Source organism: Epargyreus clarus, unplaced genomic scaffold (genome assembly GCF_041222505.1).
Source record: "Epargyreus clarus isolate Ecla_fem2 unplaced genomic scaffold, WU_Ecla_fem_2.2 ptg000024l, whole genome shotgun sequence".
NCBI classification, from domain to species: Eukaryota; Metazoa; Arthropoda; class Insecta; order Lepidoptera; family Hesperiidae; genus Epargyreus; species Epargyreus clarus.
The window spans coordinates 12,352,496-12,368,067 of NW_027332231.1; the positions used below are offsets into that span (position 1 = coordinate 12,352,496).

Below are 15,572 nucleotides of genomic sequence, written 5' to 3' on the forward strand. Positions count from 1 at the left end.
AGTCCTTTTGATGCATATATTCGCCCTTTTTGGAGAATATTTGCATGCATATTTCGGCATTTGGATAGTGCATATAATCCGATGTCTACTCATAACATTATGCGTGCCAAGTTGATGTTAATATTACGCTACTGACCGATTTGAGACGATTTTTCTTCGTTATATCTGTTGATACTCTTAGGAATTCTAATTATATAGGAAAGGAAGCGCTAGCTTTGTGGCTCTGAATTGCATTCAAGCTGTCTTGTTAAGCAACGTCTTTGAAAATATTATAGAACGTACAGTTGGATTTGCATTCAGAGGTAACATAGATCCTATAACTAAGTTGAAAAGTGTTGTAACTTTACTAACCCACTCCACACCTATTTCTGTTTAATGAGATCAGTGCTAAGCGCTGTTGTGTTACGCTTTGAAGGGTGTGGTAAGGAGGAGAAACGTTCCAATTTAATCTTCAGTGGTAGCAAAACATACTTAGCCAAACTCAGGTAGGAATCTAATTTTACCTGGGATTGATTACAGATGCCCATGGGCGCCAATGGCCACTACGTGGACTGCATGCTCGCTTGATACTTCAATATTATAAAAAATGCACACAGGCAAAGCCTGCTGCATTTTTATCAATGAATGTCTAATATATTTTGTACTTTCCTATTTTACCTATACTGCCTCCATTCATTTCAAACATGGGTAGATTAAAGTTTTGGAGTTTATTTTGAGGGTGTTATTTTACCGAGTTTAAGAGACGATTTCTGTTTATTCTTGACGACCATTTTTGGTAAAATTTTGTCCATCGTCACCCCTCATTTAGCTACTATGTGGCCCTTGTGGTCAAAAGGGTTAAAAACTACACTGCTATGTAGCATAAATAGTAGAGTGTTGTGATGATGGCTCTGTAGTCTCACCTTTTTTGTAAAAAAATTAAATTAAAAAAAAAAAAAAAAATCTTTATTTCAGGCAACTAAAGACCCATATAATGTGTGTTAGTAACAGATTACTCATATACTACGTTAGTACCTATTATAATTCACAATTTATTACCATTTATTACATTTTTTTTATATTATTATATATATTATTTTATATTAAATTAGCTATTTCCCATGTCATTAGAATTTTTAAGAATTACAATTATTTGCAATTAAGATTAAAATGTCATCCAGGGGCTATTTACTATTACAGGCTCCTCTTATATGCAAGCGGGTAAAATTCCAGAGGAAGGCAGAGTCCATCCTATCATGTATCATCATGATAGGATGGACTCTGCCTCAGAATTCTATTGCAGCTCCCCCGCACATGGTGAATGACGCTTTCTTACGCATTATTGTGTGAAAATCATCGTAAAGTATTTTACTTTAAAAAAATATATTTTTGGGCAGTTTTGGGTATCATAATTCTGAAGCATTTGAATAATCTTACAAATATAAGCTTCTAACTTTAAAAAAATAGCTTTAAATAACTTGGTAGAAACATAACTAAAAATACAATTGATTTTTGAAGCTATATTGTAAAGCTGCCCTTGCTGCATGCCCTTTACTGTAATCTACCCCATCTATACCACATAGCAACAAACACGTCTAATATTTACATAAACATGTAAGTGTTAAAATTCTTAATGATTTCTTAAAAGCTTTATGCGAAAAACTTCATTCCACTTGAAATGAAGAAATAAAATTCATGAGATAATGTTTTCAACACATACTTTATGTATGTTACTTTGTTAGACTTAGAGATTTAAGTGTATAACGTAAAATCTAGTTAAGGTTAAATTCCGGACTATTTTATAGGAACCTTGAAAGTGACTTTATTTATAGAAAAAGTATAGGCCGAATCAGTATTAAAATTGTATTATTTACCTATTCAATTATTTTTTTATTCAATTCAATTATTAAATTTAAATAAATAAAAATTAAGTTTAAATTCAAAAGTGTGAATATTATAGATGCGAAAATGTTCTATAAAAATCTGTTGCAGGTAAGATATAAGTAATTTTTTTGTTTTTGTTTAGGTTAGAATATAGATATTAAATATATGTATATTGAAATATTTAATAGAAGTGTGTTTTTTTTGAAAAAAAATATGAAGGTGTTCAATGTGACTATGACTTTCATAAAAATGTGTAAATTATATTTAAGGAGGTAAGAATAGCGTTTATAATTTGAACAAAAACAAACCACATTATAACATTGCTTTACAGTTTATTCGTTACATTTCATATTTACAATCGTTAAAACTACATCGTTGTACATCGTTTTATTGCATCGCCGTCTTACTTTCTATTACTGTCCATTTTATCGCCGCGAACTTATACAAAACTTACACTAAATACATTACAAAGGAGTTGATAGACTGTAGAATGTTATTTTGAGATCATTAATGAAGAAAAGAAAGTGATGAAGAATTTTAAATAAAAATAATGAGTATTTATACAGTTGATGCGCGCCATACTGACGCGCAAACAGAAATCAGTGCGAGCGAAGCGTATATCGTTGATTTATACATTAATGATGAAGGTTATAAATAATTAATGAAGAAGCGTGATAATGAAAGAAATTAACGGTCTGTACAATTAAATCACAGATACAAATCCCATTGGTTATTTACCAATCAGCGCTTACATTTTCGAATGACATCAAATGGTAACTTTATAAAAAATAATTCATTTTTAAAATGATTTTAAACCGAATCTATTTAACTGATTTCTTTCATCACCAGATCCTCGATTATTTAATAACGGTATCCGGACTGTGCGTTGAAGTTGCCGTTGCCGGATCCTCGTCCGCCTGTACCGGGGGCGATGTATTGGCGGTTGGCACCACCTCCGAAACCGCCCTGGCCGCCGCCGAAACCGCGGTTACCGCCGGCACCGCCAGCGCCTCCGAAACCGCCGGCGCCGCCAGCACCGCCGAAACCGCCACTACCGCCGGCACCGCCGTAACCGCCAGCACCAGCACCGCCAGCTCCAGCACCCTCACCCTTGTAGGTACCTGGAATAGAAATATAATTGAGAATTTAACAATAATATGTGGTATAAATATCTGTGGTTCCAGTCTAGCACCGCCATACCTATTTCTGCTGTATAACAGCAGTGTTAAGCACCGGTGTATTCTCGTTTGAGAAGGGAAACTCCTTGATACAATGTTAACAAAAATCTCAACACCTTAACCAAAAATGTTCACAATGCTTGTGTAAGAGTTAAGTAGTAAATGAGTATAATATAGTCCACCTGATGGTAACTGGTAACTGCCAACCATATACGAGTACATCTGTAATCAACTCTAAATAAGAATCTAAACTATAGTCGATCAGAGATGAGCACAAACACATTCCAAAAGTAAAATAGTGAGTATCTACCGTAATTTTTCTAATAAAAAATACTTATTGGCACAAAATTCAAACTACGGTAAAGTTATTTCAATGACTAGGTACCGCAAAATATGTAGCAGTAAACCTTTTACTGGTTAAGTTAAACTTAAAGGTCTATTTTAAATGCCAAGATGAGAATGCCACTTTAGTATTGATGTCACGCTCAACAAATTGTAGTACACATAATAACTATGGTAGGATTTTGTGTATTGGCTGTCAATAACTCAAATATATGACTTCGTAAGAGTAACTAATTGGTCAGATCTTTAGTAAATAATAATAAATTTTAGGAGATTAAATTTAGATTTCAACTTAGATTTCAAATTTAGATTATAAGCTTTAAATTAGTATTGTAACCAATTTCGTTAAAATATGAGGTCTACGTAATTAGTTATGATAGAGTGATTTCAATTATTCAAAAACAAAACTTTAATTTAAACAATTCAACTTTTAAAAAGGTGAAATAAACTACAAACTATAAATACATTTATACAAGTGCCAGAATTCTAAAATTACTATTTCAGATGTCTGTTTGGCCAAGAATCGAACTTGGAACTCTGCACATAATACACATTTAATATACATTGAAGTGCATACATGTAATACATATGTACTATTTACGAGTAGTACTTAATTTCATTACATAAAATGGAGACGATTAAGCAATTTACACACGCTCTTAAACATAAAATTTGTTGCAATTACAAATAAACAGCAAAGTAGCTGTCAGCGTAATAAGCATCCAAATCTATGTAATAAGCCATTTAATGGCTTATAAGCTGACCTTTGCAGAATTATCTTAACAAGTGGGGCGGTAATCAGATTTTCAATTACAATTACAAAATGTTCGGCATTGACGCAATATATACACGCACATCTCTGCATTGTTGGCTTATGATTAATCTGGAGCCATGAAATATGGTTTGGGGCGACAGCGGAAATGTGACGCTTGTAAAATTATAAGGTTGTATATGTATTGAAATGTTTAGATAATAGATCTTTAACTAGGCTTTTCAAATCCTAAACTTTCTCAAGATTTCCTACACTAGTGTTTTCTTTAAAGTTCTTAAGGATACTAAAATGCTATTTATATTATTCTTTTTTCTCGAGAATATTTTCCTTTGTGACACTATACTTTATTTCAGTGAAATAAAAATTTAAGTTGCTTATATAAGTCGTAGTAAGCTACAAATTTACAAAGTACCCCGCTAGTTCCGTGGCCACATACGAACCGTAGCATCCGAAAGTTCCAAGGTTAGTCAACACGAATCTATTCGCTTGACCTTTAAGCTTTTGCTCTACATAACGACCTATACGTACTTACTGCATTCAATTACACGGGTCGTCATATAAAATTATATTTATTACTACAAAATAAGATGGTTATCAGAAAAAGGTCATTTCGGGCGATTTGTCGGTCCCCATTACTGTCCCACTGCTAAACACGTGACTCCTGGGCAAGACTTAACATAATCTTGGAAGCACGGTAGCGTGCAAGAAATTTAACCACTGATGGTCACCCATCCACCTATTGATCACACCGGATATTGCTTAATTTTGCACACTGTATGTTATGGTAGCGTGCATGAAATTTTACCACTGATGGTCACCCATCCACCTCCCAACCACACCCGATGTTGCTTAACTTTGCACACCGATTACAATGTACACAAAATGTTTGCTTTATTTAGCTTATTTTCAATTTATATCCTTACCTAACTAAGCTTAGTTCATAAAAAGCGTAATACGCCTCTGACCTAAGTGAAGTTATTTCAAAACGAACACAGTAATTATGTCTAAATAGACTCATCTCCGGATGAATCATGTCAAAATCACTGTCTGTTTACTATTAAAACGTTGCGGAAACTCTATCTCATTACGTATTAAACTTAATCTTAGACAAAGAGTTAATAATAAGTAGAAATGGCATGTAAAAATCTTTATCGTAAGGTTTCTAGTTAAGTTCTAAAGACTATTCAAGACAGTTGAGAAGGAAAAAAAAATAAAAGCTAAATATTTTTCTTCTCTAAATAGCATCAGCATTTCCAAATGTCATTTTGTGGTGAACATTTTTAAAACGACATTTTAGTAAAATAATGCATAAAATAAAATAATTAATTTCATTTTAATTAGTGCAATCCACGGACCATGTAGACTAAAATACCTAACCGTATTAAAATTCAAATCTACTTAGATTAGTATCGAGACAAACGCGTCGAATTAAACCCTAATTTTGACTACTTATACACTAGTATTGGTAAATCTATTTCTTCTTAGCTCTGTGATCTTGAAATAGATGTTATGTAAAACTCTTGACTGAAAAAGTTAGCTAATACTGTTTATATTGCAAGTCACTTTGGTAGCCTAGAAAAGCTCGCGATTTATTTCGCTGCGTCATTAATCATATGAGTGTAATAAGGTATCATTCGTTTCGATAAGTTGTTACATAAAGCTTTTAAGTTTTGAAGGTTAAATACATATTAAATTTCAAATTAAATAGAAAAATATTGTGAAAAGAATTAAAATTAGTGCTTTGACAAATTCATTTTAATAGAATGCTATTAATTTTGTTTTTAGGAAATAAAATTTTTGCCTGAATATTTACATTTTACGTTTTAAAGTGTGTGATGAACATTGGTGCATTTATGTCCCACTGCCGGGCTCTGGTCCCGTCCTACAACTAGTAGGTTGGAATTGCTTATTTCTCAACGCTACTCTACAATATATCAATGAACATATAGTCTACATGATAATCTCTGGTCTGCCTTCTATGGATATCTCTAATCAATTCTACATAGATTTCGAGTCCTACCTCAAATCCAAAGGAACATTATGACCCCATAGAACTTAGGACTCGTACAAGTCTCTTGCCACACCCTTTAAACATTTCAATACTTTCCTTAGAATGTCTGTACTGAATGTAACAAAACATATATTTCCGTTCTTCGAATGACAACAACATCACATGGCATTACCACAAACAATAAAACTATCGTTTCGTCACGTTTAATCTTTATCCGCATAATTATACAATTTGTTTTCGCGTGACAAAATCGGTTCCCATAGATATGGGAAACTTGGGAAACTGTGAACAAAGGCTGGAGCATTATGGGCTAAGATGGCGTTGATATTACCACCAATTTACATATTTCTCACTGTTCTATATTTAGTTACATGATTCTTAGTTCTTAGATCATGCTTTCATTATAACTTTAAACGGTATACTCTATTTGGAATATAAGGTTTTACAACGCAATTGTTGTGATTCTAAATCCCACTGCTGGGCAAGGAGTTTCTCCTGATAGTTTAAGAAAATCTTGACTAAACTCTAGGTCGTTTTACTGCGGGTAAGTAGGCAATATGATTTATTATTAAAGCCTTGTTTTTTAATATAATGATATATCCATATTTGTTACATCAGAAGAGACATGAATAAAAAACGACTTTAATAGCTTGTACTTTATCATCAATCTAAATAACAACCCGAGGAACCCTGAATCAATATACAAAATGTAATGTGGTGAAGTGCGAAAGGCTGTGTTGTGGTTTAAATAGTAAGGGAAAATACTTTTCTGAGGCGTTTGATCTGGCGCATTTATGGCCGGCCTCAGGTAGGAGCGTAATATTATCTAGAGTTATGCAGCCGCTCATGGATTAGAGATATCCATGGGCAGCAGCAGCCACTCACTATCAGGTAGACGCATGCTCATTTGCAACTCCTACAAAATTTAAAAAAAAATGGACTAGAAGCTTCCTTACTGTTTATAAAAACTATTACCTAAGTCCTCCGAAGCTCCTAGTCACTAACGGTCATCCATCGATGAATCAACATGTCGCAATCTAGCACACCTCTCCACATACGTGTAAATGATTTTCAACCAGATTCACGATTAAACTGACATGAGGCAATCGAATTGAATTCACGCCGCATCTTTGATTTACTGGTAATGATTATAAACAAATGCCGCTCGTCATTGCCTCGCGACATCAATGAGATGACATCTGTGAGTTTCGTAGAATTTTGCACACAATCATTAGGTTTTTTGGAGTCCGAATCATGACTTATTTGGTACAATGATTAGGCTTTTGAAATCTAATTTGTTGATAATGTAAAGTGCTAGGTTTGCTTCCTGTTTTAATAATTATCTTATAACAGTCTTGTTAATATATGGATGCTAAGATTGGAAGATATAAGTATAGTATGGTAAAATTATTATTTTTTTCTTAACCATAAAATTCATAAGGGTTACGCGATTAATAATCTTAGGAAACATGAATACATATTGTTACTACATGTCGTTTCATTGGCGGTAGTACGTTATTTTCTTTCGGATTTTTTACGGAACCAACTAAATAGTCTTCAATACAGACATGAAAAGTTCTAATTTAGTCCCTAGATGTAACAATGGCAATAGTTAACATTTTGCTCTATTCCGGGTTACAAATATTCATAATCTGTACAAATCTATTATTCAGTGGAGGAAGTCGAGAACTTGCACCAAAAGTCACTAGATTAGTTTACGAAATGGAACACGATCCCACGAATAGACAAAACCGCGGGCGGTCCATAGTTTCATAATTTCCCTCTAAATGTTAGCCCACACTTTCGCTTCCCTAAGTTGATGCGAATTACAAAATAAGGCGAGTGTACATCTGTTTCGCAAAGGGCCATTATGTGTAAACACTTCATTATTTTTAATATAGACGGTTGCGTTACTAAAGCTCTATTATTGTTATTATTCTTGTATTTAAGCGTAATGAAGGACGTTGTACCGTTTAAGTCTTAGTGAGAACATAACATGCAATAATTGGTCATAAAGTTATGTATGTGACAAATTGTTTTAAATGTGACAAATTTTAGTTTTTGAATTAAAGTAGTAGTAAAATAGTTATTTTAAGGTGGTAGAACTCTTTGTGTTTTCCCCGGGTATCTGCGGTGGGAACACACCGCCACACCCTTTTCTGCCTAATAACAGCAGCGTTCAGCCCTGCTGTGTTTTGGTTTGAAGGATATGGTAAGCGAGGCGCTCATTTGTGACGTTCCAACTTGGTCCTCAGGGGTAGCGATACATCTGTGCTTGATCGCTTATCTTAGTTTGATTACAGATATCTATGGGCGGTAGTAGCCATATATCATCAGATGGAATGCATGATAATTTGCTACTTCTGTATTTATTTATTTAAATTTATTGAATCACCTCTAAAAATAAATGTACAAAAGGGCAAACATAATTTCTGATGGCATTTTCTATGTCATATGTATCTGTATTATAAATTAAAAACATTTCAAAAATCCACGTACATTCACGATTATTCGATTACGCCATTCGACAAATCAAACTGAATCCATCTTAGAAAGGATTTTGAAGAACAGTTCCCACACACATTCACTTTCAGGATACCCATAACCTTTTTATAAGGATGTGAGTGGTATTCGTGTGCCCACGCCTTAAGCGGACCGAGCGGGTCACGACTCGCCCGATATACTGTGACGTAACGTTGATGGCCCTTCCAAATGGATTTGAGCCTAGACTCATCGTGGATTTGGCAATAGCACCTTAACTCCAAATAAATATATCATTAATTAACATTTTAGCTACACATTTTTTGGCAATTCCTTGAGACCTTGATTGACGTTGGCAACCTTCATGAAAATTCTATTAAAAATATTAAAACTCGTTTAGTGCGGATGGTAGGGCATTTTTAAATAAACTAATTATTAGTAAATGATTATTAACTATTGGAAAAATAGGGAATGTTGGCTAAATTATATTGTTACTAACATTTTTATGCTATAAAGTTATATTCGCGTATTGCAGGGGCCAGGTTTGAGCCAAGACTTCGAATGTGGATTCATAAGGCCCTAACTCTATACAACCGTATACTTGTACATAATTTGATACCGATGAATAAAAGTAACCTAAACTTTCAATATTACGATGTTATTAAGGTTTATCACTTAACACAATCTTTCAATAATATGAATACAATAAATTAGAGCTTCATAATTTAACGTCTTTTAAAAGATATTTATTTTCTACGCGCTATCTAAACACCTTACATCTATGGTCCGTTTAGTAAGGTAAAGCAAGAACTAGATTACTCACGGCAATGGTACACTCAGACAATTAAACTATGACCTATACGCTTCCAGCGATGTAACAGTTGTAGGCAACATTGTTGATGTTACGACATTTATAATACTACACTATTCTATATAATACTGTACTATACTTAGTAATGCGTAAACTCTTGTATAGTCGTATATGGACTCTCCCACTGCTGGGCATGGGTCTCTAAGTTAGTGGTTTAGGCATAGTGCGAATTGATAGACTTCACACATCTTCAAAAACTTTTTTTAAAACGCTTAGGTTCCTTATGATGTTTTCCTGTTGTAATAGCAAGCAATAACTAATTATCAATATGTGCATACAATTTTTGAAATTAAAGATGCGTCTCTGGGATTCAAACCTTGGACCCTGGACTGAGATGCCGAGTTTGATTCACTAGGCTATCACTGCGTCATCTCATATATCGATATGAGTTCAACGTTAAGCAATATCGGGCGTGGACGCGAGTTGGATGGGTAGCGACTTTAAACTTTCCGTTCTTTAGTTAAGCCATCAGTCTCGGTCGTTATCTTTGTAAAGTCGTTAAACCTTTATGGCGTTATTCGTTCGAGTTTATGACTTTTGAACGAGTGAAACGTGTTATTTATTTTCCATGTAACACGGTTTATTAATTGGAAATATGTATCACATGTAAATAGTAATATGTCCTGTCTTGTTTTTGAATTTCATTATTTTTAACATAAAAAAAAACAATTTCTTAATTGACTTTTTCAAGTTTTCTAAGTTATTTTTTTAATGTGAAAATATTTTCCATTATATTTATTAGTAAGATAAATTAATCACACATCTTTAATTTGGAACACAACACCTCAATATTATAATTATAAAAATAGTTAACTTTAGCCCAGTAGTAGCTTCATAGAGAACTTAAAAACATTACCTTATAACAGATGACAATCATTTAAATTACTTCAACACGTTCAGATATTTTGCAATAAAATTAATCGACTCAAGGCATTAGTAAATAGGTAACTTCGCTTACATTCACTAGTAGGTATTATTACCTATTAGAAATCTAAGTCAGTCTAGGATGCCTAGGTAATTAGTGGATGACCTATGCCTTACGAGTGCATTGCCTGATGCAACCGTATCACGTCATCTTGTAACTCATCTGTAGGCAGTTTAATGTAGAGTGACCATGAGGTGGGATGGTCAAGGATTGTCCTAGATTTTTTATACAATTATTTTTATTGAATAAAAGTAGCTAACGAGTCGTCAATATGTTAAGTTGTCACTGTTTTCCAGGGTTATTTGTAATGAATTTCATATAGGACAGGAATTCTACTTGAAATTAAAGGTGGATTGCTATTGCTGTGGCCTAAGATTATCTTATTAAAGTGTATCTGTCGTAACATTATTCAAAACAAAAAAAACGTAACAAATTGCGAAGCTCTAAGAGGTTACATTCAACTATTCATAGTATTTTATGAAGACTCTACTTGTAGTAAATAATATTGATTTTGAATTTAATTTAGAAAACACGGCGGCACTTCATTTGCTAGGTCAACTATAAACGTTTTTAGTGATAGTAGGAATATCCTGTAAACCAAGTATAGATGGTCACCCACTTTTAACGAATGAACAGTAATACACATAGTAAGGTTAAACTGTGGTTTACTGTATCAGGCTAATTCGTGCTTTATGACTGTAAAGTTCATCGCATACTGGTATATGTAGGGCAAATCTAGTGAGCAAGTGTAGGAGAAAGTGTTTGTGCACTGTGCGTTGAAATTTACGTATTATATCGAAATTTATTGTTATGAAAATTAAATCTTATATTTTAAGTTATTAATGCATTAAATAATACTTTGGACTTATTTCCCTAGATTTATTGTTATTTTTTGCACATTTTACCAATTTCTCAAATAAATAAGTTTTTGGTACGCGAATTCCATTAGAATTGCTTTATCTAACTTCTCACATTTTAAATTTTATTTTACTTTTGTTATTTTACAACCAATTCTTTAAATTTACCTTAGCTACCTTATTTAGTTTTTATTTCACAACCAATGTGCGTCCACCCTAACACATTAGCGTTCAGTTTTTTCACATAATCCTATTTGTATTCTCATCTCATTAATGGCGAATATTTTTCTGCTACATTTTTTAGTCTTAATCGACTCAGTCATTTGGCTTTTTGCTAATCCATTGCAAAAACCGAGTGACGGTAGCACATTTTGTAAGTGATGTGTTAAGAGCATCTTGTGTTTTTTACTCGAGTGATCGGGATACTAAATGTTATAGTTCATGTTTACTTAGGTGTTGCAACTGACTGCGAGGAGAGTACTAGTCGTATCATCGAAGTCTAGATTCGAGATGGTTAGTGAGATCGATGGTTGATCGATTTAGGTATCGACTGAAGCAATATTTCTTACGTTTTTACATTATTATTTGACTTACTTTTGTCTAAAACTCTTATATACACAAGAGAGATACTACTAATTGTAATATTTAAACTAAAGATTTTAATAAAACTTCTCGATAGATTACATAGGCATTGGTTTAGCCAATGTAGCGATCGCTCTTATTTGGTCTTGGGAAGCATGGACAATGATTTCAAACTATTGTTAGGAATGTATAAGGAGACCAAATTTTAGCGGATGAAACTATGTTATGATGAAACAGTTATAAGAAAGATACCTTCTCAATTATCACTTCAATTAAATACCTTTCTCATTTCCGTGGATTGTTATCAAACTGATTAACCGAGTTATCCACAACATAACGATAGATAACGATTCAAGTAACTATTATGGAAAGGTTACAGTTCAATATTAATATCATATTGACCCCAAAGATAAACTACCTATGCGTTTATATTATAATTATCTCTTTAATGTACCTACGTAAAAGTGATATAAAATGACCTTGTGAAACTTCCAAAATTTAGAAGCTTTTAAAATTATAACACCAAAAGTAACGGTATCGATAATTTCCAACTGATGGTTTGGGTTCAATGGAACGATGGAAACTATAAATTATGAAATAAATAATGGTAATAAAATAGCACGATGACATACGAACAAGGTATTCTATCTATCGTATGTAACCATAGTGTGTCTTATTAATTTACATGATTCATGTTCATTCTATTCATATTTGTCACCGTTTATTTCTGTTGCTTAGGACCGAAGAGAATAATAAAGACTTACCATCATCAACGATGCCAGCGGCCTCGTCACGGGCGTTCTGCTCCAGAGACTTCAGGATCTCCTCCGGGATGGGGGGAGGGGTGGGGAGGTGGGCACCACGGGGCTGGAAGCCGTTCTCGTCAGCGGTGTACTGGATGCTGTAGTCCTGACCGTCATCGCCCTTGTAGGCGAAGCTGCCTTGCGACTGCACGCCGTTGGTGGCGACACCGGACGCATCAGCCTTGATACCGTTGGAGGTCTCGAAGTCGTAAGAGAACCCTTCGGCGGTCACTTCGGAGTTGAGCTTCAGGATCTGGGCGTTAGCGTCGGCGGATTGGCCGCCGCGTCCGCCACCGAAACCGCCTCCACCAGAGTAGCTTCCAGCGCCGGCGCCTCCCGCCCCTCCTCGGCCAAAGCCTCCGGCACCACCAGCGCCTCCCCCGAAGCCGCCTCCAGCGCCACCCCCGAAGCCACCTCCAGCGCCACCTCCGAAGCCTCCAGGTCCTCCAGCGCCACCCCCGAAGCCTCCAGGGCCTCCAGAGCCCGCGCCGTAACCAGCTCCAGCGCCTCCTCTAGGGGGGAGGTAGGCGTTATCAAGACGGGCTGCTGAGCAGACACCGATAACAGCGGCGACTATGAACTGAAACAAATAAGTTTTCAGGTTAAGACACATTTATAAGGGAAAAGCTTATTTTTTATATTGGTAGCATGTAAGTACAAAACAACGGTACAGTATATGGACTGTAATGAACTACATATAAGAAGAAAGTTCTAAGGCGATTATACTTCTGAAGATTATGATGGACGCCTCGGAAAAATAAAGCTAACACCTCTACAAAGAATACAATTGCACGACATTACTGTTATTCTTCAGGGAATATTGGTTGCGAAGTCTTAGACGAATTTAAAAGAGAAACCATCGTCAAAATTGTATTTATCTTCATATATATATATGACAGATGTATCTATCACCAATGAAAAACTGGACAAGACTCCTACCCCATCCATCGCTTAAGAAATCCTGTCAGAAATTATGAAAACACTAATACCATTACCAAGCCTCTATGTACATATATCATGTACTTTTGAGAGCACTCGGTTCTGTCATAATATCACATTATAATGTATTCTGCATTGGTAAACATATGACAGTAATTTTGACCCACAAGAAATATTAATGAAATATCATCCCATAATCAATCACATTACTTACATTAAAAGTTACGTTGTGTTAGCCGAAGTCTTTCCTAATCCCATGCTATGAAGCCTATGGTGTCATCTATTGCACTTACATAACTGATAATAGCTTTTCATAAGTTATAGCAATTATTAAAGGAATAAGCTTACAGAAAATAACTTTTGTAAGCAAAATTCTTTTTTCAGCAGAAATAAAATCGCAAAGTACATAATTAATTTGCTGATTTTGAAAACAAAAATGAAATTTAAAACTGAATTGTGAAATGCTATATTAAGATAGCTTAGAAATGACCAAAAATGCTAAGTTATTTTCAACCGCTTACCAATTATTAAGTAATTCAAAATTTAATTCAAACATTTAGTTCTGAAATTGGCGCCTTGGGGGTAAAAATTAATCTACAGCCTAACCATGTCAGGTTAATTGATTCGTTTAAACTGTTGGTTAGGTTAATATTAAAATAATAATCCGAAGTGATTGATGGATCTGTGCAATAAACCGGGATCATCTGTGCTAAGAGTAATAAATTATTTATTGATTAGCGAAATTAAGATACAAATTTAATCCCTAATTAAGTCGTAAAGGTATTGGAAAATATGTCGTAAATACTTATATGTTATGAACCTAAACCTATTTTTACACGTTATTATAATATTCATAAAGTCAATTAAAATAATAACTGGCTTTATAAATAAATAGGATAAAGATATCGTATTTCAAAATTCTTACAGAAATATAGTATTATGGAATGAAGTAAATGCGCTAACGATTTTGATTTGAATTAACGAAACCTTCTTCAATTGCATAAAAACTTTTCACTTGAAAATACTGAAGTGAAACCTACATTGAAATTATTATTTTGTTGTTTTATGTAAATCTGAGAGGACACTACAATATCAGTAAAACAAACATATAACGTTCTGTTGGGAATCACGCAAAAATCCATTGACCTACATTTGTATGAAAATATTATTATATTTTTTGACTTAGGAATAAGTCATCCCTTATTATAAGTACACTGACTATTCCCTTTATTGATACAAAAATCCCGAATCCGCAACTGACCTACTTTTTCCAAAACAAGCACTCGTAAGTACCAACTCATAAAAGTACATTAATTTTGCAAAAATCATCACAACGAAAATTAATTCAGTTTAAATCAAAAACGGCGACTGCCCTACATTTTTATCCTAAACCCATTTCTAGACCTAAATCCTGAGTAAGTTAAATTCACTCACCAGTTTCATCTTTAAGTTAGATAAGGTAACTAGAGCTGGTGTTGCGTCTTGCGCTCGTAGTGAACTGTGCTGGTTCGAGATGCTCCGGTGGTTATATACCACCCATCTTGGGTAGAACGCTTGTCTGAAAAAGGTATCATGGTCATGTGTTCTGTCTCATTGATAGGAGGCCTATCTATAGAAAGGTATGACGATTCGATCATCGTTAATGGAATTATTGTATCATTTCCGTTTTGCATTCCGTTTTTTTTGTTTTTACTTATTAATATTGATAATTATAATAAGCCATAGTTTAATTAATAACTAGAAATATGTTTTTTTTTTAGAAATTACGTATTGTGGACTTTCAAGCGCTTGTACGAACTCCTTGTTTGCTGGCATTAAAAATAATTCTACGAATGTGAATTTTGATTTCTAATTTTTTTAATTTAGTTTTTTACTCTTTTTTTCTTGAGCTATATTATGCGTCAGGTATATTATGTGGACTTATATTTGTGTGTCATAATTATGATCA

The 15,572-nt window shown here is 34.1% G+C and overlaps 1 protein-coding gene across 1 annotated transcript; it reads right to left on the reverse strand.

Annotated features, from left to right (window-relative positions):
- Positions 1 to 2,175: 2,175 nt before the first annotated feature.
- On the reverse strand, positions 2,176 to 15,127 carry CPR15 (cuticular protein RR-1 motif 15). The gene is made up of 3 exons (XM_073086668.1): positions 15,059 to 15,127; positions 12,647 to 13,265; positions 2,176 to 2,984 (listed from the first exon to the last, which is right to left on the reverse strand). Exons 1-3 carry the CDS (start codon positions 15,065 to 15,067, stop codon positions 2,725 to 2,727), a joined length of 888 nt encoding a protein of 295 aa, XP_072942769.1. The 5' UTR covers positions 15,068 to 15,127; the 3' UTR covers positions 2,176 to 2,724.
- Positions 15,128 to 15,572: the final 445 nt, after the last annotated feature.